The 22494-nt window shown below is 43.1% G+C and overlaps 1 protein-coding gene across 5 annotated transcripts in view; it reads right to left on the reverse strand.

Moving 5' to 3' along the window:
- MYO6 (myosin VI) overlaps nucleotides 1–22494 on the reverse strand; it is a 363126-nt gene that overhangs the window by 216101 nt on the left and 124531 nt on the right. For all 5 annotated transcript variants that reach the window (XM_075340184.1, XM_075340183.1, XM_075340187.1 and 2 more), the window contains exons 9-11: nucleotides 18034–18198; nucleotides 15115–15195; nucleotides 3916–4096 (exon numbers count right to left, since the gene is read on the reverse strand). In XM_075340184.1, the coding sequence (XP_075196299.1) occupies nucleotides 3916–4096; nucleotides 15115–15195; nucleotides 18034–18198 (427 nt within the window). The remainder of the gene's footprint in view (nucleotides 1–3915; nucleotides 4097–15114; nucleotides 15196–18033; nucleotides 18199–22494) is intronic.

Below are 22494 nucleotides of genomic sequence, written 5' to 3' on the forward strand. Positions count from 1 at the left end.
TTGGCTGTATGCTTGGGGTCATTGTCCATCTGTCCTATGAAGCGCCGTCCGATCAACTTTGCGGCATTTGGCTGAATCTGGGCTGAAAGTATATCCCGGTACACTTCAGAATTCATCCGGCTACTCTTGTCTGCTGTTATGTCATCAATAAACAAAAGTGACCCAGTGTCATTGAAAGCCATGCATGCCCATGCCATCACGTTGCCTCCACCATGTTTTACAGAGGATGTGGTGTGCCTTGGATCATGTGCCGTTCCCTTTTTTCTCCAAACTTTTTTCTTCCCATCATTCTGGTACAGGTTGATCTTTGTCTCATCTGTCCATAGAATACTTTTCCAGAACTGAGCTGGCTTCATGAGGTGTTTTTCAGCAAATTTAACTCTGGCCTGTCTATTTTGGGAATTGATGAATGGTTTGCATCTAGATGTGAACCCTTTGTATTTACTTTCATGGAGTCTTCTCTTTACTGTTGACTTAGAGACAGATACACCTACTTCACTGAGAGTGTTCTGGACTTCAGTTGATGTTGTGAACGGGTTCTTCTTCACCAAAGAAAGTATGCGGCGATCATCCACCACTGTTGTCATCCGTGGATGCCCAGGCCTTTTTGAGTTCCCAAGCTCACCAGTCAATTCCTTTTTTCTCAGAATGTACCCGACTGTTGATTTTGCTACTCCAAGCATGTCTGCTATCTCTCTGATGGATTTTTTCTTTTTTTTCAGCCTCAGGATGTTCTGCTTCACCTCAATTGAGAGTTCCTTAGACCGCATGTTGTCTGGTCACAGCAACAGCTTCCAAATGCAAAACCACACACCTGTAATCAACCCCAGACCTTTTAACTACTTCGACGATTACAGGTTAACGAGGGAGACGCCTTCAGAGTTAATTGCAGCCCTTAGAGTCCCTTGTCCAATTACTTTTGGTCCCTTGAAAAAGAGGAGGCTATGCATTACAGAGCTATGATTCCTAAACCCTTTCTCCGATTTGGATGTGAAAACTCTCATATTGCAGCTCGGAGTGTGCACTTTCAGCCCATATTATATATATATAATTGTATTTCTGAACATGTTTTTGTAAACAGCTAAAATAACAAAACTTGTATCACTGTCCAAATATTTCTGGACCTAACTGTATATACTCTAGTCTATACTAATGTGTTATGTGTATTTTTAAATTTTATTTTTTTACCTATACTTCATTTATTTAGCATTCTTTATTTTTTTTATTTCACCATTAACTGCAGATTGAAAACTAATATATCAAGCTGTTTCTTACATTCTATCACTTCGATCCTTCGATCCTTTCAATTAATGTCCTTCTCTTTTATATATCCCTCCTGTTTTCCTTTGTTTATGGGTTTGTTTTGGTTGGCATGGTGACGTCGGCTTCCTTGTTATCCTCCTTCTATACACGGAGGGACGCAATGAAGCTGTTGTACCCTGCACTTCCTGCGGTGTGCGCTCGGTCTCGTCACTGCCATGTGTGCAGGGGGGGGGGCGAGCCGAGCGGGGCCATAGCGCTGAGGACGTCAGTGCCGGGACTGCATGGCTGGGGACAGGTGACTATTCGTGTGTGTGTGTTCAGTGTATACATGTGGAGGGTGGAGGGTGGGGCGTGGAGCCGAGTGGAATAATGTGTGTGGGGGGGTGGAGGTGACCGGTGGGTATGTGTCAGCTGGGTTCCCGGTGTGGGCTCCAGGGGGTGCAGCACTCACCGGGGAGTCGGGGCTCCCTGTAGGTGCGGGGAAAAGTGTCGAGCGTCTTAATGTCAGCCCGTAGTTCGGGCTGTTCAGTTAGCTGAGCCGTTGGTCGCAGGCTCTTTAGCGCGCACGGTGTGGCAGGATGGTGGCTGCACCACGATGGGGGTCACATACCAGCATTGGGCCACATCACAGCATCAGCATATTTTTTCTTAACTTTACACTGTTCATGGCCTTCTTTCATTGCAAGCCATGGACATCATTAAACATTAGACTCATCTATTAAAACTGTTCCTTCTGTTGTTTGTCATTTTAAAACCAATAAACAATTAAAAGAATACTAAATTAAACCTAACCCATCCAGTCCATTCATTACCTTATTATTCAATCTGCTAACCTACATACACATTCTAGACTACCCGATACGTTAGAATCGGGCCACCTGCTAGTGTGTATATATATATATATATATATATATATATATATATATATATATATATATATATATATATATATTAGCGCTTACAGAGTGCTGCTGGATTCTTTTGTTTGTGTTTCATGTAGTTCTAGCAGCTGGCACCTGTTCACACTTTCAAAGTTCTATTTGGAGATGCAGTTTTTTTGTTTTTTTTTGCATTATATATTGAAGGTATAGACAGCCTCCTATTCTGACTCTGCTTTCCTCCCATCAGCCCCAAGGTTGGTTTTAATTAGTGCCAGATCCTACCTGCAGATAAATTTGTAGATATTTAGTCCAGGAGATACATGAAATTAGGATAGAATGTCATCAAAGAAAGGTCATATGAATTGGCCAATTTCTGCGCCAAGTACCTTCTTTTTTTAAAAATATATTACATATAGCATTAATTAAGTTTACATTTCATATTTACTATGCAAAAAGGAAATTATATTCCAAGTCCTTTGTAGAATAAAATCACATATTTATTTGGACATACTTAAAATTCCATGTTTGGCAGTAGAAAATAGATATTTACTGTGGTTGCGTATATATCAGCACTTACAGAGTGCTGCTGTATTCTTTTGTTTGTGTTTCGAGTAGTTATAGCAGCTGGCACCTATTCACACTTGCTATGTTCTATTTGGAGATGCAGTTTTTTCATTTATTCATTCTCAATGGGACTGTTGTAAAAAGTGGAGCACAGTCCCACACAAAATGCGCTCATCAGCCCCATAGAAGATAAATAGAGCAGAGGTAGAGTGTTCATTTATGCTCCATCCTATCAGTTTTTAAAGTACCCTGTTCTGCCAATGGAAGCAGATCCCAGCATTGAGACCCCCATGGATAGGTGATAAAGGGGACATCCGGTGAAAACAAGTTAACAAATTTTTGATATATGACTTTGGAGCTGTTCAGGATATCTTCCTCTCGACAGAGCGATGATATCAAATTAGACATTCTATTTGTGCTTCTCCCTGCCCTTACCTTCTCTGCTTAAAACCATCTAAATCCCTTAGCGAGTGTGTGATAAAACTTTCACCGAGGTACACATTTGACTTAAGGAAAAACTCCATTTGAAGACATATTACAGCCTGCGTCCATCAAACACAACTCTATTTCTTATGAGTCCCTGAGTAAAATGATGAATAATTCTCTTAGTTCTTCCAACAGCCAAATAATCTGACTTTCTTATCACACCCAAACCTTGGTAATCCAAGGGCAAAACCGGAACCATAAAGATGTGACGTGTGTTCTCCTGTCTCATGTAACAATAAACCTCATATATTACACTATGATCTGAATATATTATCAGACTTTACTAGGGGAAAAAGTATTTAACCCTACGCAGCAAGAATGGAGAGCAGGATATCTCTCGACAGGGACAACAGAACTTGTTAGGGTGCCCATCTGTCACCTCGACCGTTCTGCAGAGCACCTGCATTGCAGCAGTCACACAACAGTGCATTTTTATTGTTTCCCAAAGACCTTAACAAATCAAATGTGCAGATGGCTGTTTCATTTCCTTGTAATCAAATCACCCTTTCCATTTACTCATAGACGCGAGAGTTTTGAAAATTCATTTTTCTATCAGACCTTGTCCTTGGTGTCTATGTGAGGGAAATTTCCACGCGTAAATTAAAGTACATTTTATTCCCTTCCCTTTTAAAAGAACATTGTGCTTGCGACTCAAATCAAACTCGCAGCCTTTCCGATGACATTTACACTGATAGAATAATAGAATAAAATGTCTCCTAACCAGAGGTGCTCCCAGCTTCTTCAAAATCAATATTTCCAAGGTGTAGGACGCCTGCAACCACTCGGAAAAGATCAAGCTTCTCGGTGTCATCCAAGCCAATCTTTTTCATAGCGACGCACATCCGATTGAAATCTCCGTGATCGTCTAAGAGGGGGTCCTTTAGGGAGCCATGTTTGAGGTACTACAAAATAAGGATTGAGATTAGAATTGTGTTATATAGTCTAAGTCGCAGAGTGCTACGGAAAAGGAAAGTGCACATGCAAAAGCTAAAAAGGGAGCGTCTAGGATTAGCAGACTGCTGATTTTTCAGAAATACCACTCTTCCAGTCTATGGGCTATGTCTGGTATTGCAGGTCAGCCTTAAGTAACAGAATGGACAAGAGTTGCAATACCACCCACAGCCTATAAACAAGTGTGGCGCTAGTGGGAACATGTAGATCCCTTCTTTTTATATCCTGGACAACCCCTCCTTAAAAAATATACTCATCACTTACACATCAAAGACAGCCATTTGGTGATTTGAATAGTCTATGAGAATTCAGCACATCAGCTCACAAGAAACCTTTGGTGTGGTCGCAAAGAAACAAATACTTAGGAGGCTAAGAATGCTGAAAAAAGGGGAGTTTGGTCAGGTCTTTAGTCTGTAAAAATGTTTTGCTGTCTCCTGTGTCTGCCTTGATGTCTACATATTTTTAGCCCCTCAGGGGTGAGAACCTCACCAAATCTCAGTTTCTAAGATCCCTGCAAGCAGACCATAGGAGATTGGGATGAAGCAGAGTTGAGCTTTAAAGGGGTGGTCCGAAGCCTGAATAAATTTTCATCTAAATCCCTATCCTTTTATTTCCCTAATCTAAACTAACTTGTATATGGCTGCATTAAAAAATTTGTATCCTTCCCTCACTACACTATCTAGTGTCTATTGTTTTTTTTGTTTTTTTTTTGTTTTTTTTGTACTCCCTGTCTGATGACGCTTAATTTGAGAATCCCAGTGAATGTAAGGGATACTCAAACGAAGCGTCATCAGAGCAGGGGGCAGAGGCTGGGGACACACAGCCTCTGCCCCCTCCCTGAAACCAAGAGTGATCAGTGATGCTTGTTTCAGGGGCTGGTCTGGTCCATGCCCTCTGTCACTGTGCAATTTGCCCAATGATAGAGCGCTCTGTGTTGCCGACTCCGATCAGTGGAGCCAGCAACAGAGAAACACGCACTGGTTACCAGAGTAGCCAGTGGCAATTAGAGACCAGCACCAGCACTGGTTTTTAAACGCCACTGGGTACTCTGACACCACCCACTCTGTTGCCGGCTCCACTAATGATGCTTTGTTTGTGTATCCCAGCATGCATTGAGATTCTCAAACAAAGTGTCATCAGACAGGAAGTAAAATACAAAAAAACAATTGAAGATAGAGAGTGTAGTGAAGGAAAACTATGACATTTTCAGTACAGCCATATTATAAATTAGTTTATATTAGGGCAATAAATAGGGATTTAGATGAAGATGTATTCAGTCTTCCGAACATGCCTTCATTTCCTTAAAGGGAACCTTTCTCCAGTTTTAGCACATTAAACTGATCACATTATTCAATAGTGGCTGCAGAATTGAGTAAAACCATTGTTTTTATATATTTCTCATCTCCATTACACTACTATTAGCTAGTAAAGTTTATATACCATTTTTCTATCAACCAGGGAGGCATTAGCACACATCTGTCTCTGGATGCAATTAATCTTTCCCCTGGAGGCTACATGCAGTAAAAAATAAAGAGTCCCTTAAAGAATGTCAGCACTCGCTTTCTCTGTGTGTATGGAAAGACATGTAATAATGACACACATCTTTGCTCTCCTCACTGATTTTACTGCAGGCACATATTGGGATTACAAGATGGGGAGGGGAGTCTAGAAGATGGATGTCACTACAAAACACATCTGCATCTGCAGTTCTCATCTCACATGTGCTCTACTCCCCCCTCTCCATACACTGATAATGTGAGATGAGTGCTGCATATGCAGAGGTGTCTGTAACGACACACAGGTCTACTCTACTCCACTCCCTTGCTTGTAATCACAATAGGTCCAGGCAGTAAGTGTGGAAAGCTGAGCTGTGTGTCATTACAAACATCTTCTGCATCTGCAGCTCTCATCCTATGGCACTGTCACTTTGTTCTACCTTTTTTTAACCCACACTGACAGGACTGTGAAATAAGAGCTGCAGACATAGAGGTGTTTATAATGACAAGACTAAAGGCTGCTTTACACACAATGATATCACTAGCAATCTCGTTAGCGATGTGACACGCCCAGATCGTTGTTACGATTTGCTGAGATCGTTCATAGGTTGTTTTTTAGCGGTCACACGTACACATCTCACACACGACGCTACATCGTTCAGCGATATATTGTTTGACCAAGGCGGTCATGTGGATGTTGTTCGTCGTTGGCAGGGTGTCAAACGTAGCAATATGTCTGCTGTGTTCCAAACGATGAACAATATTTTGAAACTGAACGACGTGTCAACGATCAACGATTTTCAACCTATTTGTGATCGTTCAGAGTCGCACGTAGGTGTCACGCGCAACGACGTTGCTAAGAATGACGGAAGTGCGTCACGAAAACCGTGACCCCGACGACATATCGTCAGATAAATCGTAACGTGTAAAGCATCCTTTAGTCTACAGTATTCCTCTTCCCCACTTGTAATCACAGTACGCATCAGCAAGGAAAGCAGGGCTGTGTTATTACATATCTCACATAGAGAGACATTTTTAGGGGCTTTTTCTCCCCCTAAATAATGCCTCCTGCTTATGACTGGTCAACGGCACGCAAGGGAAAAAGTAAATGCCCCCCTGCGATAAGCTTCTTAACTCCCCCTTAGTTGAAGAGGAAAGTAACATGTACATTTTACAAGCCAATATCTTCACAGTGGAGAACAAAAAGTACAGAATAAAAAGTATGTTTTAGTCAGCCACAATTCCATGATGTGATCAGTTTAACATGCTTAAACTGGTGAAAGGTTCTCTTTAAATACATACACTAGCTGACCTGTGTGATGTGAAGCTAGACCAGGTGAATCAGATCCCCTGCATCGCCCCGGCAGCCTGCCAGCTGTTTGATATGTCTGTACTTTGGGGCAAGTTCACATCTGCATTTGAGGTCCTCTGGGAGCTTCTATTACACATTTCAATTCAGTGCTAAATTTCTCCAGCAAACATACATCAGTTGAACCCAACGAAACCCATTTTAAATCAAAGGGGTCTGTAGGGCACCGCTGGCATGCATCATATATTTGATCCTGCTTTTCAGGATGTAAGGTCCATGTGCTGGCAGATTTTATATCCGACAGCACAAGGACCCATTGAGTAGTATGGTTCTATTCAGACCTCCATGAAAATGATGGATCTGAGAATGAAAGCCGTAAAGCTCAGAGCATATCCTGTTCTGATCCAATTTCGAGGATCAGAATAGGATATGCTCAAGTGGCCCATATACTGTTGAATAAAAAAATGTATGCATCACACAGACACTTCACAGGAACGTGTGAAGCCAACCTTAGTTTACAGTGGGCACTATTGTAGGGACAACGACTGTGGAGATAACTTGATTTCCCTAGTAGCTTCCTTTCTTCAGCTTCAGACCACATCGGCAGTGAACGTATATTAAAGGCAATCTTATTCCTTATCTCCATTTTAACATCTCCATTTTCTACTAAAGCTGTTTTATTCCCAAAATGGCTGTCTCTGCATGTGTAAAGCTAGCCATAGAATTGTTTCAGGTAAAACCCAATCCAACAGGATCTGGTGAATAAACTATAGTCCAAGTCTGGAGATACCCAGTTTGAGGGCTCGCTCCCACTTGGGTATAAAAAGGAGGCGGTGCAATGCGAGAAACCGAACCATCCATATGTCATCAGTTTTTTATGTATACATTACCATTATCATTGTATAGCCTAGAACTCTGTAAATTGTCCTGTAAATGATTGTAGAATTATAATTGTATACGGATGGCATATGGATGCGAGAAAATAAATCACACACTCGCATGACATACGGAATACCAAACGGATTCCACTTTTCTGGATGAGAATGGGTCTGATTTTTTATATGCAAGTAGGAGCGAGCCCTGAAAGTTGGGGCACTAGTCAAAATATTTTTAAAGGGGTGTTCTACTAGTTTTATATGGATATATCATCAATATAAAAGGAATGAGGGTCCAGCACCTACCAACCCCACTGATTAGCTGTTATCACTTCCAATGATGTGAACAGACCACGGTTTCATCACACTGTTTAGTGGTCACTGCCACGTCCTGCAGATCAGCACCTACTCAAATGTATAGGAGCAGATGGGCAATAGCGGCCACAAAACACTGAGTCAATCCTTTGAATCTTTACTTCCAGCCACTGAAAAAGCTGGTGGCATATCATCAATATCAAACAAGTGGAAAAACCCTTTAAAAAATGAAAAAAGTGATCTAATACAGCAATCCTAGTTTGGAATGCAAAAAGAGACTAAGAAAATGTTGGCTTATTACTTAGGGCACACAATAATACAGGTCTATGGACAGCATAAGTGACGAGGGCTCTTTAAGATTAAGATCTTAGGCACTACAGTAGAAAATAGAGTTTTATAATGAAGAAATCACACAACGTATAGAAAAGAAGTAAATAAAAGCGCTAAGTCAGCTACATCATTTTGCTTTATGGGCATATGGAAGCTCTGGGATTTAATGACATTTTAATTTGCTCTCCATGTATATTTAAGTACTCATTCACCCATAAAACAAATAAGCATACAGAGCAGCTCATCTCTACTCCTACGAGATAATTTAGGCATGCTGTATTAGGCTTGGAAACAGCCGAAAATATTAGAAATTAACAGAGAGGTTTAAGAAATGGAAAGTGGCGTCCTCATATACATCATGCATTGGAAAAGTCACCCCACGCTTGTCTACACAACATCAACGCTAAGCTAAAAATAATTGCAGGTTACACAACATATACCTCGTCTTCCTGATATTATAAGGGGAAGGCAAAAAAAAGCAATTTGGAGAGTTAATTGCACTGTTCACTTTGGATGCAGGCGTTTACATGCACAATGATCAGACTATTGGCAAATGACCCAACGACAAGAAGTTTGGATATTCGGCTCTTGGATTTAAAAAAGTTACGGCATTTTTAGTCAAGAAAGTGTTAATGCAAAGATATTTCACAGCACAAGCATCAAAAGCCAATAGGGTTCTCACACCTTGACTCATTCTTAAATGATGACTTTTTACGCCCCACAGGGGCGTACTAACATGCTATTCAGTGCAGCGTCACCAGCGGTGATGCGCGTACCTGTGTCCGCGATAAATGCTGAGCGGACTGTGCCGGCACTTCTGATCATGCGCACTAGACTTGCCTGAAGGCGGTACGCGTACACCCGGCTTCACACTGCGCATGACCGGAAGTGCCCAGCATTCAGAAGCGCGAACACAGCGAAAACAGGTACGCGCATCACCGCTGGTGATGCTAAATTGAATAGCATGTTATTACACACCGGTCGGTGTGCTAACATGCTAAGAGGATGGCTAGTTGGGTAAAATAATGCCCAGGGGACTAGTGCCCTGCACTCATTAGCATACGGTAGAAGATCTTTAGAAATACTTTTTATAAAGATCTCTTTATCTATTCTAGTGTATACAGGGATGGTTAGGCAGGGAAAGCAATATGAATCCAGAACTGCTCATGGATCTGGGATGGTTCTGGGTGTATATTGGACCTGACAGGTTCCTCTTAAAGTGTATTAGACTTGTTACTACTTACTTGTAACTACCTGTCTAGCATTGCTTGCTACCATAGGCTGATGCTAAGGAGTTTTAACCCTCAAGAAAAATTTTGCATATTACTTACTGCAAGAGAGCATTGTTCGTGCCTAGAATCCCTATCTGGACCAGTAACACTACACAAAACACTTATTTCCCAGTGGACCAATCATTCACATTTTCCAATCACCCTATCAATGATTTTTACATTAACCTTCTAGCATAAATTTTCAGAAATCATTGAATATTATTCCCAAAATACTGATAGTGAAGGCCTGGAGCACTGTTTTCGGCATCATGGTGAGAACCTCCATCGATTAAGAATGGTGCTCTGCAGAGATCTGTCATTAATAGATTAACGGTATGAACCACTTAGCTTTCCACAGCAATCATATGGCCTCCAGCTATCAGCAGAGCTGGTTTCTAGAGCCCCAGTATCAGGGTGACCATGGGTTCGAGGAATCTGACCCCCTACAATCAATGTTAGGCCCTTTGCTATGGATATAAGATACACTGCCTTGCAAAAATATTTGCCCCCCGTGAATTTTTCAACCTTTTCCCACGTTTCAGGCTTCAAACATAAAGATAAAAAAAATTAAATTTTATGGTGAAGAATCAACATCAAGTGGGACACAATTGTGAAGGTGAACGATATTTATTGCTTATTTTAAATTTTTGTAAAAAATAAAAAACTGAAAATTGGGGCATGCAATACAGTACTATTCAGCCTCTTTACTTTCAGTGTAGCAAACTCACTCCAGAAGTTCATTGAGGATCTCTGAATGATCCAATGTTGTCCAAAATGACTGATGATGATAAATATAAGCCACCTGTGTGTAATCAAGTCTCCATATAAATGGACCTGCTCCGCGATAGTCTCAGTGTTCTGTTTAAAGCACAGAGAGCATCATGAAGACCAAGGAACAAAACAAGCAGGTCCATGATACTGTTGTGGAGAAGTTTAAAGCCAGATTTGGTTGCAAAAAGATTTCCAAAACTTTAAACATACCAAGGAGCACTGTGCAAGCGATCATATTGAAATGGAAGGCGTATCATACCACTGCAAATCTATCAAGACCCGACCGTCCCTCAAAAATTTCATGTCAAACAAGGAGAAGACTGAACAGAGATGCAGCCAAGAGGCCCATGATCACTCTGGATGAACTGCAGAGATCTACAGCTGAGGTGGGAGAGTCTGTCAATAGGACAACAATCAGTCATACACTGCACAAATCTGGCCTTTATGGGAGAGTGGCAAGAAGAAGCCATTTCTCAAAGATATCCATAACAAGTGTTGTTTAAACTTTACCACAAGCCACCTGGGAGACACACCAAAGATGTGGAAGAAGGTGCTCTGGTCAGATGAAACCAAAATCGTACTATTTGGGCACAGTGCCAAACAAAATGTTTGGCGTAAAAGCAATACAGCTAATCACCCTGAACACACCATCCTCACTGTCAAACATGGTGGTGGCAACATCATAGTTTGGGCCTGCTTTGCTTCAGCAGGGACAGGGAAGATGGTTAAAATTGATGGAAGGATGGATGAAGCCAAATACAGGACCATTCTTGAAGTAAACCTGTTGAAGTCTGCAAAAGTCCTGAGACTGGGACGGAGATTTGTCTTCTAACAAGACAATGATCCCAAACATAAAGCAAAATCTACAATGGAATGGTTCACAAATAAACGTATCCAGGTGTTAGAATGGCCAAGTCACAGTCCAGAGCTGAATGCAATCGAGATCCTGTGGAAAGAGCTGAAAACTGTTGTTCACAAACGCTCTCCATCCAATCTCACTCACTCGAGCTGTTTGCAAAGGAAGAATGGGCAAGAATTTCAGTCTCTCGATGTGCATAACTGATAGAGACATACCCCAAGCGACTTGCAGCTGTAATCGCAGCAAAAGGTGGCGCAACAAAGTATTAAATTAAAGGGGACGAATAATATTGCCCCAATTTTCAGATTTTTATTTTTTACAAAACTTTAAAACAAGCAATAATATCGTTCAACTTCACAATTGTGTCCCACTTGTTGTTGATTCTTCACCATAAAATTTAAAATATTTATCTTTAAGTTTGAAGCCTGAAATGTGGGAAAAGGCTGAAAAATTCAAGGGGGCCGAATACTTTCGCAAGGCACTGTAACTATCATTTTGGGACAAATCCTTTAATATAAAAATAAAAATTAACGATGGATTTTCAGTTAACTCATTATGTAACCAGTAATAGAGAGTTAAACACAGAGGCTAGGGAAGGCAAACAGTGTAAAAAAAACAACTTAATAAAACATTTAAAAAATATATATTTTTAACTAAAAATATATGCATTTAATCCTAAAAGAGAAAATTGTCCCCAATGGTGGACACCTCGTAATTAATTTACTGAATAAGCCAAGGCTCATACAGCGCATGTTAAGACTCCGCGCAGATAAATACCTATTCATATATGAAGCAGCCTGCAATGCCATACAGCAGTAGGTGAAAAACAACTGCGACATCCATTTACAAGCTATTTTACCGAGATCAATCAATGAATCTGTGTCACTGAGCTTGAATGTCAGTTTCATTCAGAAGCAAAACATGGGCAACAGTCCTGGACCAAAAGGAAACCATAGAGGTCAAGGACATACAAAGCTCTGTTACGTCTCAAGCCAACAAGGAAGCGATGTATAAGAGCTACATAAAAAGATGACTGACGCGTCTCTTATCTGGAAAAGCATCAGGTGGAAGAAGAAAAAGCAAAACATTAATTATAGGACGAGTGTGTTCAGAACTCAACCAGAAAAACACGACGTCAACATCTTACACAGTAAACAATTGTACCAAGGTCCCGCAGCTGCAAAGAAATCATGGAGTCCATTCAATCCTAACAGCTGAGCGCACCCTACACACAATGATGAGAGCGCGTATACCGTATTTCACTTAGCCTTTTCTCCACTTTAAAACCTTCTGTGTTATAAAAAAAAAACTATCATAATACAGAATGTCTTTATATCTGGGGGTGTTTTTTGACATACTAAGGCCACGTGCACACATTGAGTATTTGGTGAGTTTTTAACCTCAGTATAAAGAAGCCAAAACCAGGAGTGGAACAGTCAGAAGAAAAGTATAATAGAAACACGAGCATCACTTCTCCATTTTTTATGTACTCCTGATTTTGGCTTATACATACTGAGGTATAAAACTCACCATATACTCAACATGCGTATGTGGCCTTAACGGGGATATGACATGCATACAGCTCCTTTGCCTCCTGCTTGCAGCTCCTCTGACTCCTGCCTGCAGCCCCTCTGACTCCTGCCTGCAGCTCCTCTGACTCCTGCCTGCAGCTCCTATGACTCCTTCATGCAGCTCCTCTGCCTCCTTCATGCAGCTCCTCTGCCTCATGCATGCATCTCCTCTGCTTCCTGCTTGCAGCTCCTCTGCCTCCTGCTTGCAGCTCCTCTGACTCCTGCCTGCAGCTCCTCTGACTCCTGCCTGCAGCTCCTCTGACTCCTGCCTGCAGCTCCTATAACTCCTTCATGCAGCTCCTCTGCCTCCTTCATGCAGCTCCTCTGCCTCATGCATGCATCTCCTCTGCCTCATGCATGCATCTCCTCTGCTTCCTGCTTGCAGCTCCTCTGACTCCTGCCTGCAGCTCCTCTGACTCCTGCCTGCAGCTCCTCTGACTCCTGCCTGCAGCTCCTCTGACTCCTGCCTGCAGCTCCTCTGCCTCCTGCAGGCAGCTCCTCTGCCTCCTGCAGGCAGCTCCTCTGCCTCCTGCATGCAGCTCCTCTGACTCCTGCCTGCAGCTCCTCTGCCTCCTTCATGCAGCTCCTCTGCCTCCTTCATGCAGCTCCTCATGCATGCAGCTCCTCTGCTTCCTGCTTGCAGCTCCTGACTCCTGCCTGCAGCTCCTCTGCCTCCTGCCTGCAGCTCCTCTGCCTCCTGCCTGCAGCTCCTCTTCCTCCTGCCTGCAGCTCCTATGACTCCTTCATGCAGCTCCTCTACCTCCTTCATGCAGGTCCTCTGCCTCATGCATGCAGCTCCTCTGCTTCCTGCTTGCAGCTCCTCTGACTCCTGCCTGCAGCTCCTCTGCTTCCTGCCTGCAGCTCCTCTGCCTCCTGCAGGCAGCTCCTCTGCCTCCTGCATGCAGCTCCTCTGACTCCTGCCTGCAGCTCCTCTGCCTCCTTCATGCAGCTCCTCTGCCTCCTTTATGCAGCTCCTCTGCCTCCTTCATGCAGCTCCTCTGCCTCATGCATGCAGCTCCTCTGCTTCCTGCTTGCAGCTCCTCTGACTCCTGCCTGCAGCTCCTCTGCCTCCTGCCTGCAGCTCCTCTGCCTCCTGCATGCAGCTCCTCTGCCTCCTGCCTGCAGCTCCTCGACCTCCTGCTTCCAGCTCCTCTGTCTACTGCTTCCAGCTCCTCTGCCTCCTGCCTGCAGCTCCTCTGCCTCCTGCCTGCAGAGCCTCTTCCTCCTGCATGCAGCTCCTCTGCCTCCTGCTTCCAGCTCCTCTGCCTCCTGCTTCCAGCTCCTCTGCCTCCTGCTTCCAGCTCCTCTGCCTCCTGCCTGCAGCTCCTCTGCCTCCTGCCTGCAGCTCCTCTGCCTCCAGCCTGCAGCTCCTCTGCCTCCAGCCTGCAGCTCCTCTGCCTCCTGCTTGCAGCTCCTCTGCCTTCTGCTCCAGCTCCTCTGCTTCCTGCCTGCAGCTCCTCTGCCTCCTGCTTCCAGCTCCTCTGCCTCCTGCTTCTAGCTCCTCTGCCTCCTGCCTGCAGCTCCTCTGCCTCCTGCGTGCAGCTCCTCTGCCTCCTGCCTGCAGCTCCTCTATCTCCTGCCTGCAGCTCCTCTGCCTCCTGCTTGCAGCTCCTCTGCCTTCTGCTCCAGCTCCTCTGCTTCCTGCTTCCAGCTTTTCTGCCTCCTACATGCAGATCCTCTGTCTCCTGTTTGCAGATCCTCTGCCTCCTGCTTGCCAGGGGATGGTACCCTCCTAAACACTTGGGACACTGGCCCAAACTGTTCGCTGGCTAAATTTGCAAGCTGAGGCAACTTTACCGCTGCAGCATCGGAGAAGCATAGTTCAGCAGTCTAGCCAGCTTCACAGCAGAGTTTGCAAGGTGCAGAGCAAACAGCTTGCAAGAACAAGCCCTTAGCCTTGGAAACCAGCCACTTTAAAGGTGGCTGGTAAACTAGGCAACGAGAAGTAAATTAAAATGTTAAAAATCCCTCCTTGCTTATTTTTAAGGACAAGTAAATTGTGACATAACTTGTTTTTACAAGCACTTTTCATTTTTAACTAATAATGAACATGACCCCTTTTAAGTTTTGCATGATAATGCTAATTTACACACTGGAAATCTCTGATTCCCACTGACACTGACAATCACTTCAGTATAAAAAATATTCAGAGAACATATTCATGCACAATACCTCTGGACTCTTGCGGTTCTGGAGAATCTGCTTATCAGTGTCCTTGGAAGCAAAGTACCTGGTGCAACCACGATTCAGATACTGTGCGGGAAAAAAGCAGATAAGAAGTTATGGTCAAACCTCTGTGAGACGACAATCCAAATTCTAGACAGGAGGGTCCTCTAAAAAAAAAAACCAGTGGGTGTGCATGCTTTGTGGTGAAAATAAACCCTGTGGAGACAATTTGGACCAGGTTAACTAAAAGTTACCATAAGAACAATGTCAAATTCAACCCATTCTTATCAAGATAAACTTTAAACTAAAAATAAGTGATGACCCTGCCCGTTAGGGCTCGCAGTCTACAGAATGACATTAAAGGGAATTTGTAAGCAGGTTTTTGCTACCTCATCTAAGAGCAGCAATATATAGGCAAAGAGATCCTGAATCCAACGGTGTATCACTTAGATTACTGGCTGCAGCCGTTCTGACAAAATCAAAGATTTTAGTTTTAGTATGTAGCAAAGCTATGAGAGCTGTCGCCGCCCCCACCAGGCTCTCAGTTCATATTTCTATAGACAGAAGCTGCTAATCACAGAAGGGAGCCGAGTCGGACTTGAGTTTGTGCTCCTCAGTCCACTGATGATAAAAGGTACTGAATTAAACTAACATTGCAGGTAAACAAAAGCACACTTTGTGATAAGAGACTCCTTGCTGTAATCTGTATGTTAACCCTTGCAGCATGCTGTCTTCAGATTACATATCAAAACCCTGCTGACAGATTACCTTTAAGCATGTATAGATGCCACGACACGGAGCCTTTGACAGTATTCCTGCACAACTCCTTTAATGGCTGACACTAGAGGAGTACTTCTACCAAATTACCCTGTGTCATCATTTTAATGGTGATGTCATATCAATCTTAAGCACCGCTCTATATTGTCCACGTACAGACAAGCGGTATTAGATGTCATAAATGTCATATGCAACATTATTTTCAGAGCTTCTTCAAGACCTCTGGAGACGCAATGGCAATTCTTTAATAATCCTATTAGTGGAATCACGCCATTTCTAAACTGGAATCAGTGGGAATTAGTCAGAAGACCAAGAAATGTATTAAAACCAGAAATGCAATACTCAGAGCACTGCAACTTTTCTTAAAACATCGATACGGCTTATAATGGGAATAAAAAGCAAAATTAAAAAAAATGCTGCACATACAGATTCGTCAGTACCATGAAAAGACGTTTATGCGAGTTCACTAGCACTGAGCCAGGAAAATTGGTTTAAGGTTTAGCTAATCGTTTAGCAGCTGCTCGAGAAGCTGCTGTCAGAAACAGATCTAATCTTTAAAACCCTGCGACGAATCTGCAATTAAAAACATATCTCAGCTGGCATTGTTCTGCAGGAATCCAAGTGTTAATGCACAGTAATAAAAAGGGAGGTGGGTAGCAGCACATTATTCCTGGCGGTACACCTAGCAAACTCTAATTTTGGGCTTTAACTGCACACAGGGAGAATAGATTATTATATATCACCAGAGACATGTACAGCACTGGAAAGTAAAACATCTCATTCAGAAGCCCGGCTACAATTTGTCTTGAAAAGTAATTGCAGTTTCAATAGAGCTGACATTTCAGTTTTCAGTCTCCAGCCCACAGAGACGCAGCGCCAAAGAGGTTTCAATTCAATTTGAATCATTTAAGAGGTCTTTTTTTTTTTCCTTCTCCTCGCTATCAGACGTTTCTGTAAGAGTAATGTTCTCGGACTGCTCGGAGCGCACATCAAGCTTTCTGACCGCTCTCTGGATGAGTAATCAGCAGTGGTCAGCTCCGTCAGCAGGAGAATGGAAGGGTCATTTACTGATCCGTGTGCCCACGTGCCAGCCCAATGAGTATATCTGATCCCACGGACTGCTGCTGTCTACACACAGTAAACAGATATTCTGGAACATGACACTTAATGTATGAGCTCCAACAGAGCTCTTCACCAGCAGGCAACAGTAATATAAAATACAAGGGAAAAAAAGGACCGACATATAGGAATAAAATTACACCCATGGAACAGTGAGTTAAAGAAAATCTGTTTTCTGCGTAGACCGCAGTAGACAGACTAACACACTGGGCTGGCAATATAACACTGATCAATAATGGTCTCAAGCATTCTTCTTCTGATGACCAGGGCTGTGGAGTTAGAGTTGAGGAGTCGGAGTCAGTGTCGGTATAAAATGGACCGACTCCAACTCCTACAATATATAATAAATTGGGAAGAGAGGTTCAATGCAGTATGTAATTATTTTATCACAAGAATTTGGGAAAGTTCAGACATGTCCTATAAATGTCTGTTCTATTCCTGATCAAAGAATCTAGGCTTTTAGTTGAGATGAATCTGGGCTGCACTACATTATATAAGTAGTGATGTTGCCAATTTACTACAGTAAATTTATCACAAACATGAGTCCCGTATGAGTGAGTTGGAGTCTGAATCAAGGAAATTGAGGAGTCGGAGGTTTGGCTTACCAACTCCACAGCCCTGCTGCTAACCACTAGTCAGTCATCTGGAGAGCAGTCAAGGTAACCCTAGAACAATGAAGTCCTAATTTTATTATCATAAAGGGTGCTCTGGTTGTAAAAAGATCTTACCAATTTTCATCAGGTGTTAACTGATAGATCATTGGGGGTCCGACCATCAGGATCTCAACAGACCCGCCAGATCTGAGAGAAAAGGTCCAGACAAGTCTTGAACCATTTGTTCCCCTCTTAAAGCTCATAAGACTGTTCATTCAGTCACAGCTAACCAGGTAAGTGTCTAAACACAGTGAGGTCACAGCAACCACACAGTGACATCGGATGCTAATCAACCTGCATCCATCCATGTCACATCTATCCCGAGTCTACAAGCTGGAAGGAACAGTCACATATACAAACAGTGCACATTACTTACTCTAAAGTTATCAGGGGAACTCAAAAAAAGCTTCTGACGAATCTCCTCTGGTGCCCCGGCACATAATCTGTAGAAAATATGGTAATTCCTCTCATCTTGTCCTTGTACGCAGATTCGAGACTTTTCCAGAAGATAGTGCGACACAAATCCTCCTACGACAGAATACTAGGAGGAAAAGAAGAAGAATCAGGGAATTTTATAGGTGGTACAATAAATACAAGACATCACAGAATTACTAACAAAAAAAATCTGTAGAAAAAAAAAAAGTTATACGGTGATAAAGCCTGGCTAATGCCAGATACTCACGGAATACAGATACAAGAGCCCAAAAAAGTCGGCAGCTCTACCTAGAGAAGATTCCAGCAGCAACGGTTTTTAATGACGGCATACAAGATGTGGCCGGTGGCGCTCAGCAAGTCCACAGTAATACAAAATAGCTTCATGTAACAAAAAAACAGGATAGAGATGACTCTCACCATAAATCCAAATCTTCTTTTCATTAGTCCAAAATGGAGAATAACAAAGCATGGGGCTGGAGCGGGCCTCATCAGGAGATGTGAGGCGTTCCTGCCCAATATTTTGTTACGCCCGTTTGGGCTAATAAGTTTTGGATATATAGTGAGTGATATGTCCATCATTTTTTAGTTACATGAGGCAACAAAGATACAATAGTTATGTATCGACATTTAAGGTACGTTATTGTATACTAGATAGCACCTAACACATAAAGAATATATTTTTCCTTTACTTCAGACCAAACAATTGAGGCTGAAGAATGGTTGTGAAGCCGATCCCATCCATGCCGGAGAAAACTGCCGCCTGGTGTCATTCTACTGGAAAAGGTTACTCTCATTATCAGAGTTGGGGCCTCCATAAAGCGCACTCAGCAGTGGGATAACCTTTATGTGATTGCACACCTATACATGGGACACTTGGGATCACACATATTGTTTTCTATTTATTTGGAAAGGGTAGGTCGGGCGATCAGTTTTGACAATATTAAAGGTTGCCACCTCAGACTGCAGAAGCAAATTCAGGAGAAAGGTCACAGAAAGGTGAAGAACAGTTATATCTCCTCTTCTTTGTGGGTTTTTCTCAGCTGGATGTGAAGCCTACATTTATCACTGCGGTGATAATAATACAAGAATAGTATATGATTCCTTCTGGTTAAATGCCAAGAAGTGATTGATAAAGAATCATCACTAAGAATTATGAAGCGTTATTACATCCCATGTCATCAGCAGTACTCATAGAGAAAAAAAGAAATAATCTCATTATTTTACGTGGGATGAGGGCTGTATTAAAGTAAGGGAGACCTTAACCCCTTCACCACCTGGCAATTTTCCTTTTTTCCTCCCTTTCTTCCAAGAGCCATAACATTTTTATTTTTTCGTCAATATTGCCATATGAGCACTTGTTTTTTTTGCGGTACCAGTTGTACTTATGAACGACACCATTCATTCTGGCACATAGTGTACGGGAAAATGGAAAATAAAATTCCAGTTGGGGTAAAATTGCAAAAAAGTGCAATTCCACAAATGTTTTTTTGGGTGGGTTATCTACTATGTTCACTATGTGGTAAAACTCACCTGGAAGTATGATCCCTCAGGTCAATCAGAGTTTGTAGATACCAAACATGTATAGTTTTCTTTTATTAAAGCGGTGAAATTTTTTTGAAGCATATATATATATACTGTATACATATGAATTGTATTTTCTCACTGTTTTCTGAGACCCGTAAGGTTTTAACTTTTTGGGATCTGGGGCTCAGTGCTGGCTTATTTTTTGCTTTAATTTTTATTTACAATATATCCAGCACAGGCTGCAGGCTGCAACCCTCAGCTGTCTGCTGTACCTTGCCTGTTTATGAGAAATAGAGGGGATCCCACACTTTTTTAAATTATTTGATTTATTTATTTCCAGCCTAAAAATAGAAGCCCACAGCCGCCCCAGAAGTGCAGCATCCATAAGATGCGACAGTTCTAGCGCTGGATCTAGCTCTTCCCGACTGCCCTGGTGCGGTGGCACTCAGGGTAATAAGGGGTTAATGGCAGCCCATAGCTGCCACTAAGCCATAGGTTAGTAATGTCAGGCGATGAGACACCCCACATCACTAATCTGTAAATGAAACCACAAACAGACAAAAAATCCTTTATTTGAAATAAAATAAAAAGCCCCCTCTTTCACCACTTTATTAACCCCCACAACACCCTTTCAGGTCCGAAGTAATCCACACGATGTCCCACAACGGTGCATTTTATTATGTGTGATTGTGTGTGTGTAGGGGGTGTGCATTGTATTGTGAGTGTGTGTGTGTGTGTGTGTGTGTGTGGGAGGGGGTGATGGGTGGTACACTGTATTGTGTGTGGGGAGGGGTAATGGAGGGTGTATTGTATTGTGTGTGGGGAGGGGTAATGGAGTGTGCATTGTATTGTGTGTGGGGAGGGATAATGGAGGGTGAATTGAATTGTGTGTGTGTGTGGGAAGGCGGTAATGGGGGGGTGCGTTATATTATGTGCGTGTGTATTACAAAAGAGCAGTTTGGGAATATATAAATAATAATAATAATAATAATAATAATAAAGGAGCAATATGGGGGGATATAATGGAGAGAGGCAGTGTGGGGGTATATTATAAAGAGAGCAGTGTGGAGGGGACATTATGGAGAGAAGCTGTGTATGGGGACATTATGGAAAGAGGCAGCGTGGGGGTGTATTGAGAGAGGCAGTGCGGGAGGTATTTTGGATAAGGGCAGTCGGGGGGGATATTTTGTGAAGGAAGCACAGCAATTATTTATTCAGGAGCACAGCATGGGAGATAGTTATATTTCTGGGGCAGTATAATGATACTTTTAGTTTTAAAGGTGCTGTGTGAGGAAGTACTGCTGAAGAATAAAGAGGGAGGGCTTCAGAGACGAGCAGTGGGCACGAAACCTCATCATGGCGTCTGTACTGCGTGGAGGCAAAAGGGATGGGAACGACTCAGAAGATGTCACCTATAAAGGTACCTGGATGTAAATGATTATTTGTGATGCTGCCTGCATCTTATCAGTATTGTGGATCCTGCATGATCCGCAGTCTGATAACAACAACTCCCAGCATCTCCTTACCATTGTTAAGGACAAGCTGAGAGTTGTAGATTCCGGGCATCTTCCGAGCCTTCTCATTAATTTGCATTGTAAAATTCAGAGTGTTTTCCGAGTGAAAAACACCAGAAGACTGAACCGGTCACTTCTTTTAATCACTTGGTAGTTTTAGAAACCCAAAGTTTGTAAAAGATGCTCAAAAGCCTGAACCAGTGCACAGCGAGGAGATGCATATGGTCATTCCAGTATTTTTCTTAGTGGTATCTGCCCCTCAAAAATGTAATTGCACATACCCTACGTTGTATGTGTCCAAAATTATCACCAGTGACAACAACAGCATCCCTGATCACCTATCTGTAGAATAGGTCATCAATATTAGTTTAGGGGGATGTGATTATGTATCCCTGCCCATCAGCTATATGACGAGGCCGCAGCATTATATGGAGAGCAGCATCCTCTTCATTATCTGCGAGACCCAACTCTGTAGGAAAATAGCGTCTTCACCAGGTCCTGCTACTAAGGGGCACATTACACACTACGACATCGCAGGTGCGATGTCGGTGGGGTCAAATTGAAAGTGACGCACATCCGGCGTCGCACGCGATATCGTAGTGTGTAAAGCCTTTTTGATACGATTAACGAGCGCAAAATCGACGTAATCGTATCATCGGTGTAGAGTTGGTCATTTCCATAATTTCCAAAATAACCGATGCTCCAGCAGCAGCACACATCGCTGTGTGTGAAGCCGCAGGAGCGAGGAACATCTCCTACCTGCGTCCTGCGGCTCACGCCAGCTATGCGGAGGGAAGGAGGTGGGCGGGATGTTTACGTCCCGCTCATCTCCGCCCTCCGCTTCTATTGGCCTCCTGCCGTGTGACGTCGCTATGACGCCGCACGACCCGTCCCCTTAATAAGGAGGCGGGTCGCCGGCCAGCGCGAGGTCGCAGGGCAGGTAAGTGCATGTGAAGCTGGCGCAGCAATAATGTTCGCTACGCCAGCTATCACCATGATATCGCAGCTGCGACGGGGGCGGGGACTATCACGCTCGGCATCACAAGCATCGGCTTGCGATGTCGTAGTGTGCAAAGTGCCCCTAAGAGCAATAAATAGGCCTGAGCTGTAATACTGGACGCAGCCGTGACTGTATGTTATATGGTCGTATTACACAATCTACAAGTGCACAAAGATATTACACATTCACCACGCGAAAAGTGGGCCTGTGTACCCCCAAATGCCAGGGCTGAATGCGAGTGCGAGTCCCAGTCCGGCCCTGGTTCGGACAAAAAACTGCACCAAAAAACGTGACAAAAAACGCAGCGTGCGCATGTAGCCTAATAACAAAAATGTGATAGAATCGATAGAAAAATTGACAGATT

Source organism: Anomaloglossus baeobatrachus, chromosome 3 (assembly GCF_048569485.1).
Source record: "Anomaloglossus baeobatrachus isolate aAnoBae1 chromosome 3, aAnoBae1.hap1, whole genome shotgun sequence".
NCBI classification, from domain to species: Eukaryota; Metazoa; Chordata; class Amphibia; order Anura; family Aromobatidae; genus Anomaloglossus; species Anomaloglossus baeobatrachus.